The sequence below is a fragment of the Orbicella franksi genome, chromosome 6 (genome assembly GCF_964199315.1).
Source record: "Orbicella franksi chromosome 6, jaOrbFran1.1, whole genome shotgun sequence".
Taxonomy (NCBI): domain Eukaryota; kingdom Metazoa; phylum Cnidaria; class Anthozoa; order Scleractinia; family Merulinidae; genus Orbicella; species Orbicella franksi.
Genome location: NC_138150.1, coordinates 25,662,410 through 25,675,877, shown reverse-complemented (window position 1 = coordinate 25,675,877; position 13,468 = coordinate 25,662,410). Strand labels below are relative to the sequence as shown.

The window sequence follows — 13,468 nt, the reverse complement described above, 5'->3', positions numbered from 1 at the left end:
CATCAGTCTAGGGGGACTTAGCCTGCGTAGCTTGGCGGTTTAAGCAATTTTTTAAGCTATTTGTGCGCGAGCGCACAAAGCGGCGAAGCCGCGACGATGTTTCTCAATTGTCTCTCTCCCAGGCTTCCCGCGTCTTCGCCGCTTTCTTAGCGCGTTCAAATTGCTTAAAACCCGCCAAGCTACGCAGGCTAAGGAAGACTAGAATTCAATACAAACCCAGTCCAGAATGTCTATAGAGGTGGACGAACTCTTGTATCCCGTTTTCTGAGCCACAACACTTTCATTTAATTTCATCTGAAACAGAAAACACAATCATCTTATCTGCTGTGTATTCCTTTTAAATTCAATCTTAAAGAATGAACTCTATTCAGAGTTTGTGTTGCTATTACATGATCAACAGAAAATAAGCTAATGAAGTGACCAACAAGGCCAAAAAATTGGGCAGCAAGGAAACGTTCTGCAGAAATTCTTTAAAGACAATGAATTTCGTCATAACATTGTGAAAGAAGTCTGTGGATCCACTCGGCTGTCGCCTCGTGGATCCGCAAACTATTTTGACAATGTTATGACGAAATTCTTGATAGTAACAGGACAGACGCATGAAAAAACTGATGTCAATTTGTTAATTTTCTGTAAAGAAAAACAGGACAAAAATTACCTGTAATTCGGCTTTATCTTTCGCCCATTTTCTCACGTTATCTGCCAACTAAACAAAGAATTATTCTCAAGGCGTTTTACCTCTAAAGCGAGCCCGAGGTCGATAATGTAACATAAAGACAGAGTTCTTTCAAATTCGACGGGACGAGTTAAAATAGGCTCGATTGAGGAACGAAGACCTGACAGGAGAGAGCCGGCGGCGGAAATCGAGCCTAGGGTTTAAATCGAGGATCCATATCATAAGCTAGTGACATGTCACTCTAGAGAAGGGGAAACATTTCAAGTCAAGCGAGTGGGAAGCTGGTCTCCTTCGCAGCCGTTATTTGCGTTATTTGCGTCGTAACGCGGTGAGAAGTGTCGCGTGACTCAATTTATATTTTATTTGCGTCGTAACGTGGCGAGAAGCGTTACGTGACGCAATTATTGTTTTTGTCGTAACGCGATGAGAGGCGTTGAGTGGCGACCTAGATCATCTTAGGCGTTGCGAAGGAGACTAGTGGGGAGCGCTAAAATACAGAGCACAAATTTGACCAATCACAACATGTGTACGATCTGAGAGAGAAAATAAGTATGGGTTGTCGCATGGATGCGAGTACAGATTTACACTATGAGTGAAGTTCTAAAATTCTACAACTAGTTGAAACCACTCCATAGCAATATGCTGCATCTGTTTGACAATAACTACACTCTTTACTGTACCTGTTTTTCAAGTGCAAGAATTCGGCCGTCTGCTTTTTCCAGTTTTTCAAAAAGCTCTAGGCGTTCCACATCAGAAATTGGTCCATTCTGTTGAGATAGATGGACAAGTTTTAGAGGTGCGATTTCATACCAAAATAGGCGATGTGCAGTGACCCACTCACTTGCAAAGCAAAGTTTATTTCAACAGGAAGTAAGGATTGTAGGATAGGCTAGATAAACCGACTAGGCAAAAGTTGGGGGACTAAGAGTTGCTGATGACCAAGTTATTGGTAAGTAAATATTTCGTAAATTTGAGAACTTAAGCGTCCGCTATGATGGCCTACGGAGACTGCACACTAACATGGCGGACACAGCAAAGTTCTCTAATCTGCATTGAGATATTCGCCGTCAAATAAGATGGTACCTCTCTGTTTGACGAAACGTCAGTCACCAACAACAGTTCTTTTCTGAACTACCCTCACTTGGACGATCACGCTATACGAACTACAAATAACGACGTCATGAACAATTCCCCCAGTCCTCAGAATGCTTCTTAAACAGATTTTCTTAAACCATCTGCATCTCTTTTGTCTTCTTTCTTTAGATCGTGCAACAAGTATGACCATACCCCTTGAATGAAGAATAATTTTGGCCAGTGATACAGGCAACAAAGTCTCGCTTTTGCCTCGATAAAATTCCAGTCTTTTCCAGACACAATCTCGTTTCCTATACTTTCCCCGGATCTGTAAACAAGCCATGACGGACCATAGTCACTTACTTCACTTAGTAAATGATTTGCGCCCAAAAGAGTCTCTCAAGGCTACACTCACCGAAATTAACACAAATCATACTAAACAAATTATTTATCTAGTGTTTACTCCAAAAACACGCGTTTACTTAACAAACTATTCAACCGATGTTTGTTGCAAATGAACCTATGTTAATTTTACTAGTGGCATTTGTTGTAAACGGAGCTGACACTGACGAACTTTTACTTACACTCGTTACATGTTGACCAGGGGATCTGCAAGATAACCAAAATCAGACATTGAACTGTTAGCCACTCAGTCTTAAAGAACAAGTAAGGTCAAGAAAAGTAACCGATTTGTTGTGGAAAATTTCTTTCATTATCCAAAACGTATACTTGATTCATTTATTCACATAAGAAAACCACAAGAAATTTTCAGTGCAAGACTCAGGGACGGCGTGTACCTTGGTTTCTTCTGCTTTGCTTCAGACTTTCTCAGCTGTTCCTGATGAGGTAATAAACATGAACGAATTTCTTAATAAGGAACAGCCTCCGGACAATGAAAACTTCACTATCAAGGTAGTAGAGCTGTCTTCAACAAATCTAGTTGGGAACGAAATGTGATAAATTTTTAAAAATTAAGAGACGTATAAAGGAAATCAGCTACAACAGACTAATAAGTTGAGCTTCAAAACAATTGTTGTTAGAAGTTACAATTTTCGCCCTTCAAGCTGAATTACGGGTTTCAAATAAGAGTTCTTGAATTACGTCTTCACCTTTGAAGGAAGATTTTAAAACATATATCTGCATTTTGTCTGTGTTAGTGAGTTGGTTGGAAATTCTGAATGCATACCTAAACCCCCAAAGAATTGTAATCAGATTTAAGACCATTATTATCATCGATTACCTTTAATTGCATTATTTCTGCTTGCAGCTTCATGTTCTCTTCACTAAGAGTCCTGTATGTTTCACTACCCTCTACAGAGACTAACAAAAGAAAAAAAAGGAGATTTCTTAGAGTGTGCAATGATCACAGCATGTCCATAACAAATCGACGTCAGTTTCGTATGCACTTGTCCAAGAGTTAAGGATAAATGAACTAAATGTGAAACAAGATAGGCCACCGCTTTAAAGCAAAGGAATAGTTTTAAAGATGTGAGGATGCCGTATTTGGTAAGTGCTTTCCGCATTCAGAAGTCAGACATAAAGCTTGCTCAGGATCCTTGATTTGTGTTCTTGGCCAAGAAAGCAGTATAAATTGGTCTCAACAAACTGTTGAAGTAACCGGCTGACCAATCCTGCCAAAAGAAACCTGCGATCGACTGCCATCCTTCTCAAGTGGAGAAGTAACCCTCCAACCCAGGTGTAAGGGCCGGCAAGAGTGAGCCAAGGACGAACCACTATAACCTAGAACGACCTCAGTGTAACCGAAAACAGTGCAAGCGAACACGCTTCGTACATTAGTTGAACAATCTCGGTTACCGCGCCTCGCATGGAGTGGTAACCTCGCCTAGACTTGATACAAGCCCTACACAAGTAGGTCTCTTGTTCCGTTTCTACCCAGTTCAAAAAGAAGCGTGATTTATATCGCATTGCGCGTGCTGAAAGCCCGTACACTTTCTGTGAGATTGACGCGCTTAATACCAAAACGTCTGTTGTCCTTCCAGTATTCCAACTTGGTCCTATCCGAATTTGGTTAAGCTGTGGTTAATTTTTATCATTTTGAAGATTTCTTAACTCACCTCCATTGTACTGTCCTTTCCCGTGTTTGGCCAAAAGCTGCTCAAGTTGCACGATAACCTGCCACAAGAAACACTCAACTTTACTTGACATCTTCCGGCGAGCAGTATCGCGTTAGTGACTTGATACACACCGCAGGAAGTTACAACAGAAATTAAGGCTTCTAATTGGCTAATTCCAAATTTCGGTACGGTAAAATGACTAATGACTAATTGAAATCCACGAATCCGATGGCTGGGCCATGTACTAGAATGGATCAGGCTCATATCCAGGGGGGGCTCAGGTTGCCCTGTGATGGACAGCACCAAAGGAAACTTGAAGACATGAAGGAGGTAGCGTGGCCCAGTGGTCAGCGCGTCGGACTCGCAATCCAGCGGTCCCGGGTTCGAGTCCCGCTCTGACCACTACCTCTGTCCTGGATTTGTTTCTCGGTAGCCCCGCGTTCAAATCCTCGGCCACGCTTGTAAATAGCTAACTGGTTTGCCTCCGGCCAGTTGGGATTCTTAACAATGTTATGATCAATTTGAATTATTTGTTTCAGTTGTTTGCTCGGCCCCACTAGCAATTGTGCTATAAACATTGTCGAGGGTAAATAAAGGTTGTATATTTATATATCATCGTAGTTATGTACACAACTTAAGCAATTGAGAAATTAAAGCCTGAAAAAAAACCTCAGGCATCACGAACCCATGATCTCTGCGATACCGGTGCAGTGCTCTCCCAACTGAGCTATCAAGCCAACTGGGAGCTGATCATGTTGTGAGTTCGTAATATTCGCCACAGATGGTGAAGAGTGCAAGTGAATATATGAAAGATCATATATTTGAACTGCGGAGAAAGATATGAAGACATGACTAATCATCGCAGTTATATACACAAAGGAAACCTGGTCGGCCAAAAAAAAAAAGGACCAGTCGCCAAACTGTCACGGCTAAACCCAGTGAGGTAAAACTCATACGAGACGAGGAACAACATGTCACGCAAAATACTGATAAATGGAGAGAGCCTGTAGTTGCCTTATGCCCCACAGGGGACGAAGAGATTCAAGTAAGGTAGGTGAGTAAGTTTTACAAAGACTGAAAGAGCATCAGGTTTTCAACCACTCAGAAAAAGTGCTGTACGTCACACCAACATCCTCTGAAATACTTGCAATAACGTGTTACCTTTTCTTGTTTCTTGCAAGTATCTTGAATTGTCGTTGCCTTCTGTAGTTTTCCCTACGCAAACAAAATAAAATCACATGAAAAATTATCCGATTTTGAGGAGTAATCATGCTTTTCGTTATATAGACATTTAAGTGCCACGTTGCATAGAAATGCTAAACAGTGCAAAAGATTGAACGAAATATGCCAATATATCGACGATAAATTTGAATCTCGCTATCTCGACTCTCTTATCTCGAACCCTTGCCATCTCGAACTAGTTTTCCGTTCCCCATAAGCGTTCGAAATAGCGAGGCTCAATTGAAATTAATAGGGAACTAGAACAAAAGAAATTATTTATTCGTGTCAATGTCATTTCTTTTGTTCCAATCCCCTAAGCCTTGGCATCACGTTAGAATATTACTAATACTGCTACCGTAAATACTCGCTTCTGATTGGTTGGAAGCAGATTTATCCCTAATAGTTTCTCGAACAGACCTATTTCCTATAATCTATCGAAAACAGGTCAATTGCTGAGATTTACTTTTAAAGACATGCTACATACCTGTAACTTTTGTAAAAGCGCTTGTTGGCCTTCGTGAGCTTCTTGTAGCTTCAAAAACTCCTTTTCCATCTCATTTTTCTATCGATAAGAAAATCTGGTCAATGTGCTTGTCAACAAGCAGCGGTCTTATTCAGTATTGACTGTATGTTTTTAGTATGAATCTACTAGCGTTCTGTCACGAATGCCGTTTTCAGATTGGCTAGGCTACTCACTATCTATTCTGTGATAGATAGTGAGTAGCGTGGCAGTGTACCTTTGTTAACAAAATGACGGACGCTTCTTGGCGTTTTCGAACTGTCTGTGAAGACGATTTAGCTAAAGTTTTGAACGACTAGTAGATTTATACTAAACTAGATTAATCGCTCTAGATTTTTATGCGTGATAGTTGATTCGGGCTGCAAACAATTAGATTATGAGCTCGAGATTTCTATCGCGTGGTAGTTGACGAGGGCGCAGCCCGAGTCAACATTCACGCATAGAAATCGAGAGCGAATAATCTAATTGTGTAATGGAAAAGCTGCGTCAGTCACACAAACATGAAATGTCGACAGGCAAGTTTAAGTCACCTTGATGAGGTCGTTCTGTAGACGTTGAAGTCTTGACTGTAGTTCTTGTTTCTTTGATGATTCATCTGCTAGCTCCTTTTTTAAGAGTACTGTAAATTACAGGAAATAAACAGGCACATTACGACATGCAGAATCGGTCTCTTCACAGAATAAAAGTTCCCAAATATGGCCAAATGAAGTCAACTTCCTTGAACTTTGTAAAAAAAAAACAAGTACAATTGCTTCATTGCTAACAACAGCTTTTTTAATAAAACATTAATGCAAAAGTTAAGAACACATACAACAACAATTTCAGTTGCACTTGAAATACATATACCGGTAATACAATACAGAAAACAATGTTTTCGTAGTCTGAATTAAAATGCTCAATTACAGAATACGGATCACAAACAAAAAAAACGTTTGTCAAACCATTTTTTAATTTTTTTCATACTATTGTTGTCTTATTGTACTTCATAAGAATTTTCTCACCAAACTTCTGCACCAGTTCAGAGTGGGTTACATTGTCCAAGTCTTTTGAACTGACCATCAGTCTGGATATCTCGTCATGTTGGCCCAGTTCTCTTCTTAACCTGCTATTAGCATCCTGAGAGAATCAAGAACATTCCACAGTGTACATTAACAAAATTAACAATAAGGATGAGTGGTGATGGTGTAAGTAGTTTTAGAAAGGACAGCCAAACTACGGAATTTAAGCTTCGCCGGCAATAGTAGGAAGAGCTATCTGGTTGTTGAGATAATCTGCAAAGTCCCTATTCAGAAAGATTATTTCAAAAAGAGGGATAAAGGGACATGGTACCTGAGGGAGAAGCTTGCAAACAACGTTCAACGTAAATCATATCAGCTCTAGAGCTTTTGCCTTCAACTAACAGGAAAAACTAATGCTTTCCGGAATCCTGCTGGAAATATCAGCGGCATGATTCAATATAGCTACCCAGGTACTAATTTACTTTTGGTAACGAAATGGAGCGGGGCGCTTATTTAGGATAGCCTGCGAACAGGCTCCCGGTGAGCCCGAACGAAGCGAGGGAGGCTCCCCTGTCCCGCCCCGATCGATTCGCTCATTCTTCTGTTTCGCGCTCGCTGAATTTTTTTTCCGTCCTCGCCGGTAGGCTGTTCGCAGGCTAATTTAGGACTGGGAACTAACTTTTGTTCAGCATAAACACCTGAAAATGATACGGCACTAAATTAACAAACACACACACAATAACAGGAACCGTAACAACAAGAGCTTGCATAGTGATTCTCGTGTTTATTCCTGGTAAATATGCTCAAAATTACATGTAGATAAAAGGGCACACTATATAATTCACATTTCCAATCAATCTATTCTACGGCAATACCTTGAATGTCACTTTCGGAAACGTGAGTTCACACGATAACCCTGGTTTCACCCACCCTCTCTTTGTTCCAAGGCATTGATTTCATCTTGATGATTATTACTTGACGAATTGTAACTTTTTACCTCCAATCGCTTGCAATCTTCTCGCACATGAAGAAGATCCGTCGCCATCTTTCTCATTGCCGTTCTGTAGCGATCCACCTCCTGTAAATCCCATAAAAAGCTTAGTGCATTAAAGGAGTTCAGTCACGGTTTGCGCATATGGAAACGTTTAGCCTCAATTTTTCATATTCGTCGTCTGTAATCCATGTCAATCTACTCCATCCTTAGCCATCCTTGTTCCTTTATGGTTTATCATTATCTCTTTGGTGTTTTTCTATCTTATTAAACTGTTATTTTCAGGTTTCCTACCATTTAAAGGTAATTTTGTATGTGGCCAAAATAACTCAAAATACCGTGACTGAGCTCCTTTAAGCTTGTTTCATGACAGAAAGACACGGAAGACTTGAAAGTTATACAGGTCATTAATTTGAAATCGAGAGATTATTCAGGGCTACTGACAAAGGCATGGTAGAGAAACACTCCAGTGGACAAAACTTACGCAAAACGTGATATAGATGTTCTTCATTACAAGTTAAACATAAAATGTTAGTTCCAAATGTTTCTCTTATTTTAAAGACTACAGGAAACGCATTTTATCGTTAATAACCATTCATGTGTGGGGTGGCACATCCAGGCATTTCCTCAAACATAATTATTTTCTTTATCCTTGTAATATTCAAAATTAGCAAACACATGCCTTATAGACCTGTCTGGAAAGTTCACATCCTATTTACCTTCATTTGGTTATCCATAACAGCAAGGCTTCTGATGTCAAGCGTTCCCCTGACCTAGAAATAAATGTATTTTGCATTTAATTCAAGAAGTTGAGAAACAGACTGCTTGTATGAATCTTCACACATTTCTGAGCGACAAGTAAATCAAACTTGACATTAAGCCGTGAATCTGTTGATAGTCAGTTTTTAACCATCTTTTTCTTGTTATAACAGCTTACAATATTTCTTCAGTCAAGAGCTGTAAATCAACAGCACAATACTCACCTCGGGAGGAATTTGACTTGTTCCATCGGCATCAGTGCTTCTAGATGAGACAGCAACAGAGAAAGACAATTATCACGTAGTTTTTTTTTTCCTTTGGAAAACGCATCTCTTTTGGTAGCAGTTATAACTGATTAACAAAAGCAATTATTTCTTCCACTGCAGACACTTTTCATGACATAGCAGGTGTTTGCACGGAGGGTGAGTTTGTCTTGATTATGTGCATAAGCACAAAATCATTTCCAGTCCGATAACAAATGTATGTTTCTTGATACGTAACATTTAATAAATTCCTTAGCTGTATGTAGGAAGCTGTACAACCAGCTAGTGTCAGCTAGGCCTGAGATCTTCCCAGAGCCAGCTGGAATAAGGACAAGGATGACTTGACTCTCGGCTAACTTGTTTTTCGAGCTCGCGAAACAGCATCGTACAACTGCCAGATGTTGTTAGCTTACAATTGCCAGGAAATTGGCATTTTTACAACAATTGCTACTAATCTCACAATCTGATTGGCTAATTGTCGATAAGAATCCAGACAACGCTGCTGGCGTCAATGTGTCACGCAATGCCTTTTTCAGCTCGCGCTCTGAAAAAAGCTCGTGAGTCCACAACATTTTGACTACTGTGATGACGCGTATCGTTGTCGATAAGAGTACTACTGCAGACTACGCTAAACCATATTCGATTTGTTAAATAAGCTACGATCGAGACCTTGTCAATCAATCAATCAATCAATAAATCCAAGAGAGAGCAGGGAAGCAAGCAATAAGGCTAGCAATCACAAACGTTATTGCTGACATTGTCTAGCTAGCCATCAGGCCTACTAATCGGCGACCTATTCTTCCATATAAGACAGTGATCATTTAACGCTCACCCTCTTTCTGGTGGGGTTAACATATTCGCAAGAGGGACATATTCCTTGACGGGTTCTGTATTCGGTGCATTATACAAAGAGTGAAACTGCGGCAGAATAGTCTTAACAGCATTCATTGGAGGAAGGCCATAAGGTACCTAAAGATTAAAAATTAAAAGAAGCCGTTACAGAGGCATCAGGTCTACAGAATCTATACCACTTGATGTATATCGTTATTGTTAATTTCTGCAAGTAGTGAGAACTAGAACAGGTAACCTGGTTATGGCAGTTACTTCTCAAACACCAAATTCTACATAAATTCTGACCAAAAATGACATTGTCTGGAGGCACCAAAATGAAGTAACCTGTTCTGCTAGCTCCGGCTTCTGAGTAGATAAGGGCTGTCCTAACTGCGATGTCTGAGGTGCTGCTCTAAATACTGGTAATGATGACAAGTGGGCAGCAGATAACAGCTGGTCAGGTCTCTGTAAAAACAGCAACAACAACTTTATTTCTACTCAACAATAACTACATAAATAAGTTAAAAAAAGAGTACTGATTGCCCTAAATAACCATAAGGTCTACAAATTCCGCGAGAGTAAACTTAAAAAAAAAAAATCTGTAAAGCAATGATACTTTGCTAGTAAATGCGTCTGCTTTTACTGAACAAGACCAGGGAGCGGAGAAGCGTTACATCTAGCAGTTCCACTGGTTAACATGACACAAGACGATTGGTCAGAACAGGACCCCAACACACTAACCATGAGCTAATTGAAGGTTTTTACCTTTTAATCCTAACATAGAAAACAACGTACTAATTACAAGAAGTGCTCCAGCACTTCACCAACATTACTACAGTCGAACCTCCGGTCAGCAACCACACAAAATGTCAAGTCTAGGTGGTCGCTTAAATGGGAGGTGGTCTCCTACGAGAGCTTAGACCATATTGGGTCAAACTTTTGCCTCATTAGCATATAGTAACTGCAGAGATTTACCTCATGCTTTAAATGTTTAATTCATGTGAAAAGTCAATTTCCAGAAAACATCTGCCACTTCCCGTTGAGAAATTTCCGTCTCTTGTACTACCCAGAAATGCGATAATGTTACAACACCATTAAATCCAATTTCCGCTCTATTATTTGTTGTGTGGTCATTTACGGGAGGTTAAAATTCCAAACTTTTAGCTCTAAAAGTGGTCACGGTCGCTTATGAGAGGTACAAAATGTAGTCGCTTACAAGAGGTTCAAAATATAGAGATTTGACTTTGTAAATTTTGGTATTTTGGAAAACTGGTCGCTGAGGAGAAGTGGTCGCTTACAAGAGGTGGTCGCAACCGAGGGTTGGACTGTATCTGGAATTTCTGACGCTTACGACACCTAAGTAAAGATAGGGCAGTTGCCCTTCATACCTCACTGGTGACAAGTCTGAGTACCATTCCAACAGTGGGACCAGTGCCTACAGCTGTTCTTAGATTGGAACCCTGAAACACATACAGGCATTACTGAGAGCACATCATCCCATCACATCTATATACCACCAAAAAGTCGTGCTGATAAAAATATTGCTCAAGTTGGTGGGACTACTGTGTCATTTGTTCGTGAACAATAATAATTACTAGCTGTATGTGGTTGTAATAGCATGATATCAGACTGTTTTTGTGGGTATAAAATATCATCTGACTTCAATGGTTGCACAGCTTCTGAGGTATTAGATTTTTTAACGAAATATGAAATGTCGAGATTTCGATTAGTACTGTTGATTTTTTAGGGGTTAGCAGTTAGTTCTATTTGCTGCCTTCATCACCTTACAACATCACATGTAATTAGACAAAAATGCTGGGTGGGTCCTAGCCTGCATGATTGGTCTCAAATGAGGGAACAGCAGTGTGCAGTCTCTTAATGTGTTAACATGGTAAAAAATAGTAGTAAAGTCAGCCAGCCTAGCCAAGGTTGCTTTAAAGAAACTGGTCACAACCACTGCACTCCAGCACAACCAAGCAAGTTTGGAGGTGGTTTACCCAAGAGATCCCCACCCGATTAACCTATTGATCTGACATTTAAGATATCCTTTAAGTTCAGCTTTCATTACTCTAGAAACAACACAACAGTTTTGACTGTTTCCCTTTTAGCTCTTAGTCCGAACAGGAGGTCTGTATGGGAGAATCTTGACCGAGGTCGTGATTCTCCCATACAGACCAACGTAGCTCGGTTAATAAGATGTTTATTATATGGCAAAGAAGAAAACTTTAATTCGTTTAATGTAACTGGTTTGTACTGGCTGACATTTTGCCTGCGAACGGCGATGAGCTGAACTTAAACCTGCAGAGATTTGCTCGTCCTCTTTACTTTTTTTTTTGTCATCAGACTTTTTGGCACTTCCATGAATGATTGAGAAGAAATAAAAGAAAATGGTGAACATTTTTTTATTTTAGTTTGCTACTTTTTCAACGCAAAATGAAACCCGTCTGGATGCCGGTCTAGATGGGAAAATCTAGACCGCGGTCAATATCGATTTCAGCCAATCAAATTCGTGAATTCGGTAGTTTCCAGTCCTTGTGAGACACAGCCATATAATAAATCACAATAATAACTGTGGCTTACCTCAAAAGGTAGATTGTCCACCCTGAGACCCAGTCTCCCACTGTCCCACTTTAAGCTCGAGAGTAATAGTTGATCCATTGTTTGAAAAGAGTAACCAACAGGGCTTGATAGTTGCCAGCAATCTCTTGTCATGGCTAGGGTTTGAATAAAACCATTTGTGTTAGTAGGAAGAGGTAAAGTAGCATAGTGCTACTAGTGACAATAAAACTACAGTTTCTGTAGTATGAGCATTCCGATCAAACTTAACCTCATCTAACAATTATAATTTACAAATTATTATTGTTAATTACAGTGTACAAGTCAAATGTTAAGTTGACAGTCTCTACGCAAAACTCAATCCTCAATCCTCAATGCTTTCGAGAATCAAGGCTCACGTTTTGAGCTTCAAGATTTGAGTTTTCAGTTTCGAGGCACTCAAAGACTTCTTTCAGGAAACAATTCATTTCTCAAGTACATGACAATAGCAATGAACAAGAGAAACAATTAGACAAACAGATAAAATTACGTTCTTTGTGTCTTTGTTTTCTTGACACAAAACTCAAAAGACTCAAATCTGTTCTCAAAGATTTTTGAGTTTTGTAGATCAAGGATCAAGTTGGGTTGTTTGAGAAGTGACTCACGTCTTCCATTTTTACTAGTACTGTCTCACCTAGTGAAGCTGGATAATATTCCACAACCAAAGCTGATGTGGCAGTAAACAGACTGGACTCATCACCAAGAAAAAGCATAGTCTGATTCCACTGAGGCTGTTCTTGAGGATCACCAGCTGTGGTCACCTGAGGAGCTCCATACACATGTGTCGCCCCTGCTACGGCAAACGAAGTTGGGTGTGGTGACGGGAAGTGAATGGTAGTTACTGTTACCCCAGCTGATCGTGGTTGAGCAGATAGCATGGTTTCGCTAGGAACAACAACAAAACAACAAAAATTAGAAGCTAAATAACCCATTCAGTTAATGATTAGGGAATACTACTACCCAGGCGGACAAGAACCTTAACAATTTTAAAATGATGTTACAAACTGTTTAGTGAAAAATTTTTCATGAAAGTAGGCAAAAACAGATTGAGCTACATTTCATTCAAAACGTTCAAGCCATGAATCACCGTTTTCCCTTGCAAATTTAAAGTCAATTTTCCAATAATGCAAATTGTTGTTTGTAAAACTGGTATAGCTATTAACAAAAGGTAAAAATAAATTTGGCCGCAAATTTGCTAGTTTTTTTTTTTGTTTTTTGTTTTCTGTTTTTTGCCAACTAATAGACATGAAAAGAAACAAATTTCTGGCAAAATACTTGGCATTACTGTAGTTTACTTGATCCTGAAGGATGCTAAGAACATTTCTGAGCCTCTGGTGGTTCAGTTAGACAATATCCCCCCAGTTGATCCTTAACAATGTTTTGGCATTGAACAAGAAAGGAGATTTCGATTTCTTTTTTCACAAATGAGAATTGACAGAAACTACATTAAACTGCTTTTATTTGA

General features: G+C 39.7%; 1 protein-coding gene across 1 annotated transcript in view; it reads right to left on the bottom strand.

The window, feature by feature from the left end:
* The window catches only part of LOC145490664 (coiled-coil domain-containing protein 33-like), a 28,870-nt gene that overhangs the window by 3,700 nt on the left and 11,702 nt on the right, over positions 1–13,468 (bottom strand). Inside the window, exons 10-28 of the mRNA XM_081469750.1 lie at positions 12,638–12,888; positions 11,989–12,122; positions 10,797–10,868; positions 9,754–9,873; positions 9,410–9,546; positions 8,539–8,578; positions 8,275–8,328; positions 7,562–7,642; positions 6,568–6,682; positions 6,097–6,185; positions 5,531–5,608; positions 4,987–5,040; positions 3,826–3,883; positions 2,991–3,070; positions 2,548–2,588; positions 2,335–2,359; positions 1,357–1,443; positions 659–706; positions 217–294 (exon numbers count right to left, since the gene is read on the bottom strand). Coding sequence (XP_081325876.1) covers positions 217–294; positions 659–706; positions 1,357–1,443; positions 2,335–2,359; positions 2,548–2,588; positions 2,991–3,070; positions 3,826–3,883; positions 4,987–5,040; positions 5,531–5,608; positions 6,097–6,185; positions 6,568–6,682; positions 7,562–7,642; positions 8,275–8,328; positions 8,539–8,578; positions 9,410–9,546; positions 9,754–9,873; positions 10,797–10,868; positions 11,989–12,122; positions 12,638–12,888 — 1,642 coding nt within the window. The remainder of the gene's footprint in view (positions 1–216; positions 295–658; positions 707–1,356; positions 1,444–2,334; positions 2,360–2,547; positions 2,589–2,990; positions 3,071–3,825; positions 3,884–4,986; positions 5,041–5,530; positions 5,609–6,096; positions 6,186–6,567; positions 6,683–7,561; positions 7,643–8,274; positions 8,329–8,538; positions 8,579–9,409; positions 9,547–9,753; positions 9,874–10,796; positions 10,869–11,988; positions 12,123–12,637; positions 12,889–13,468) is intronic.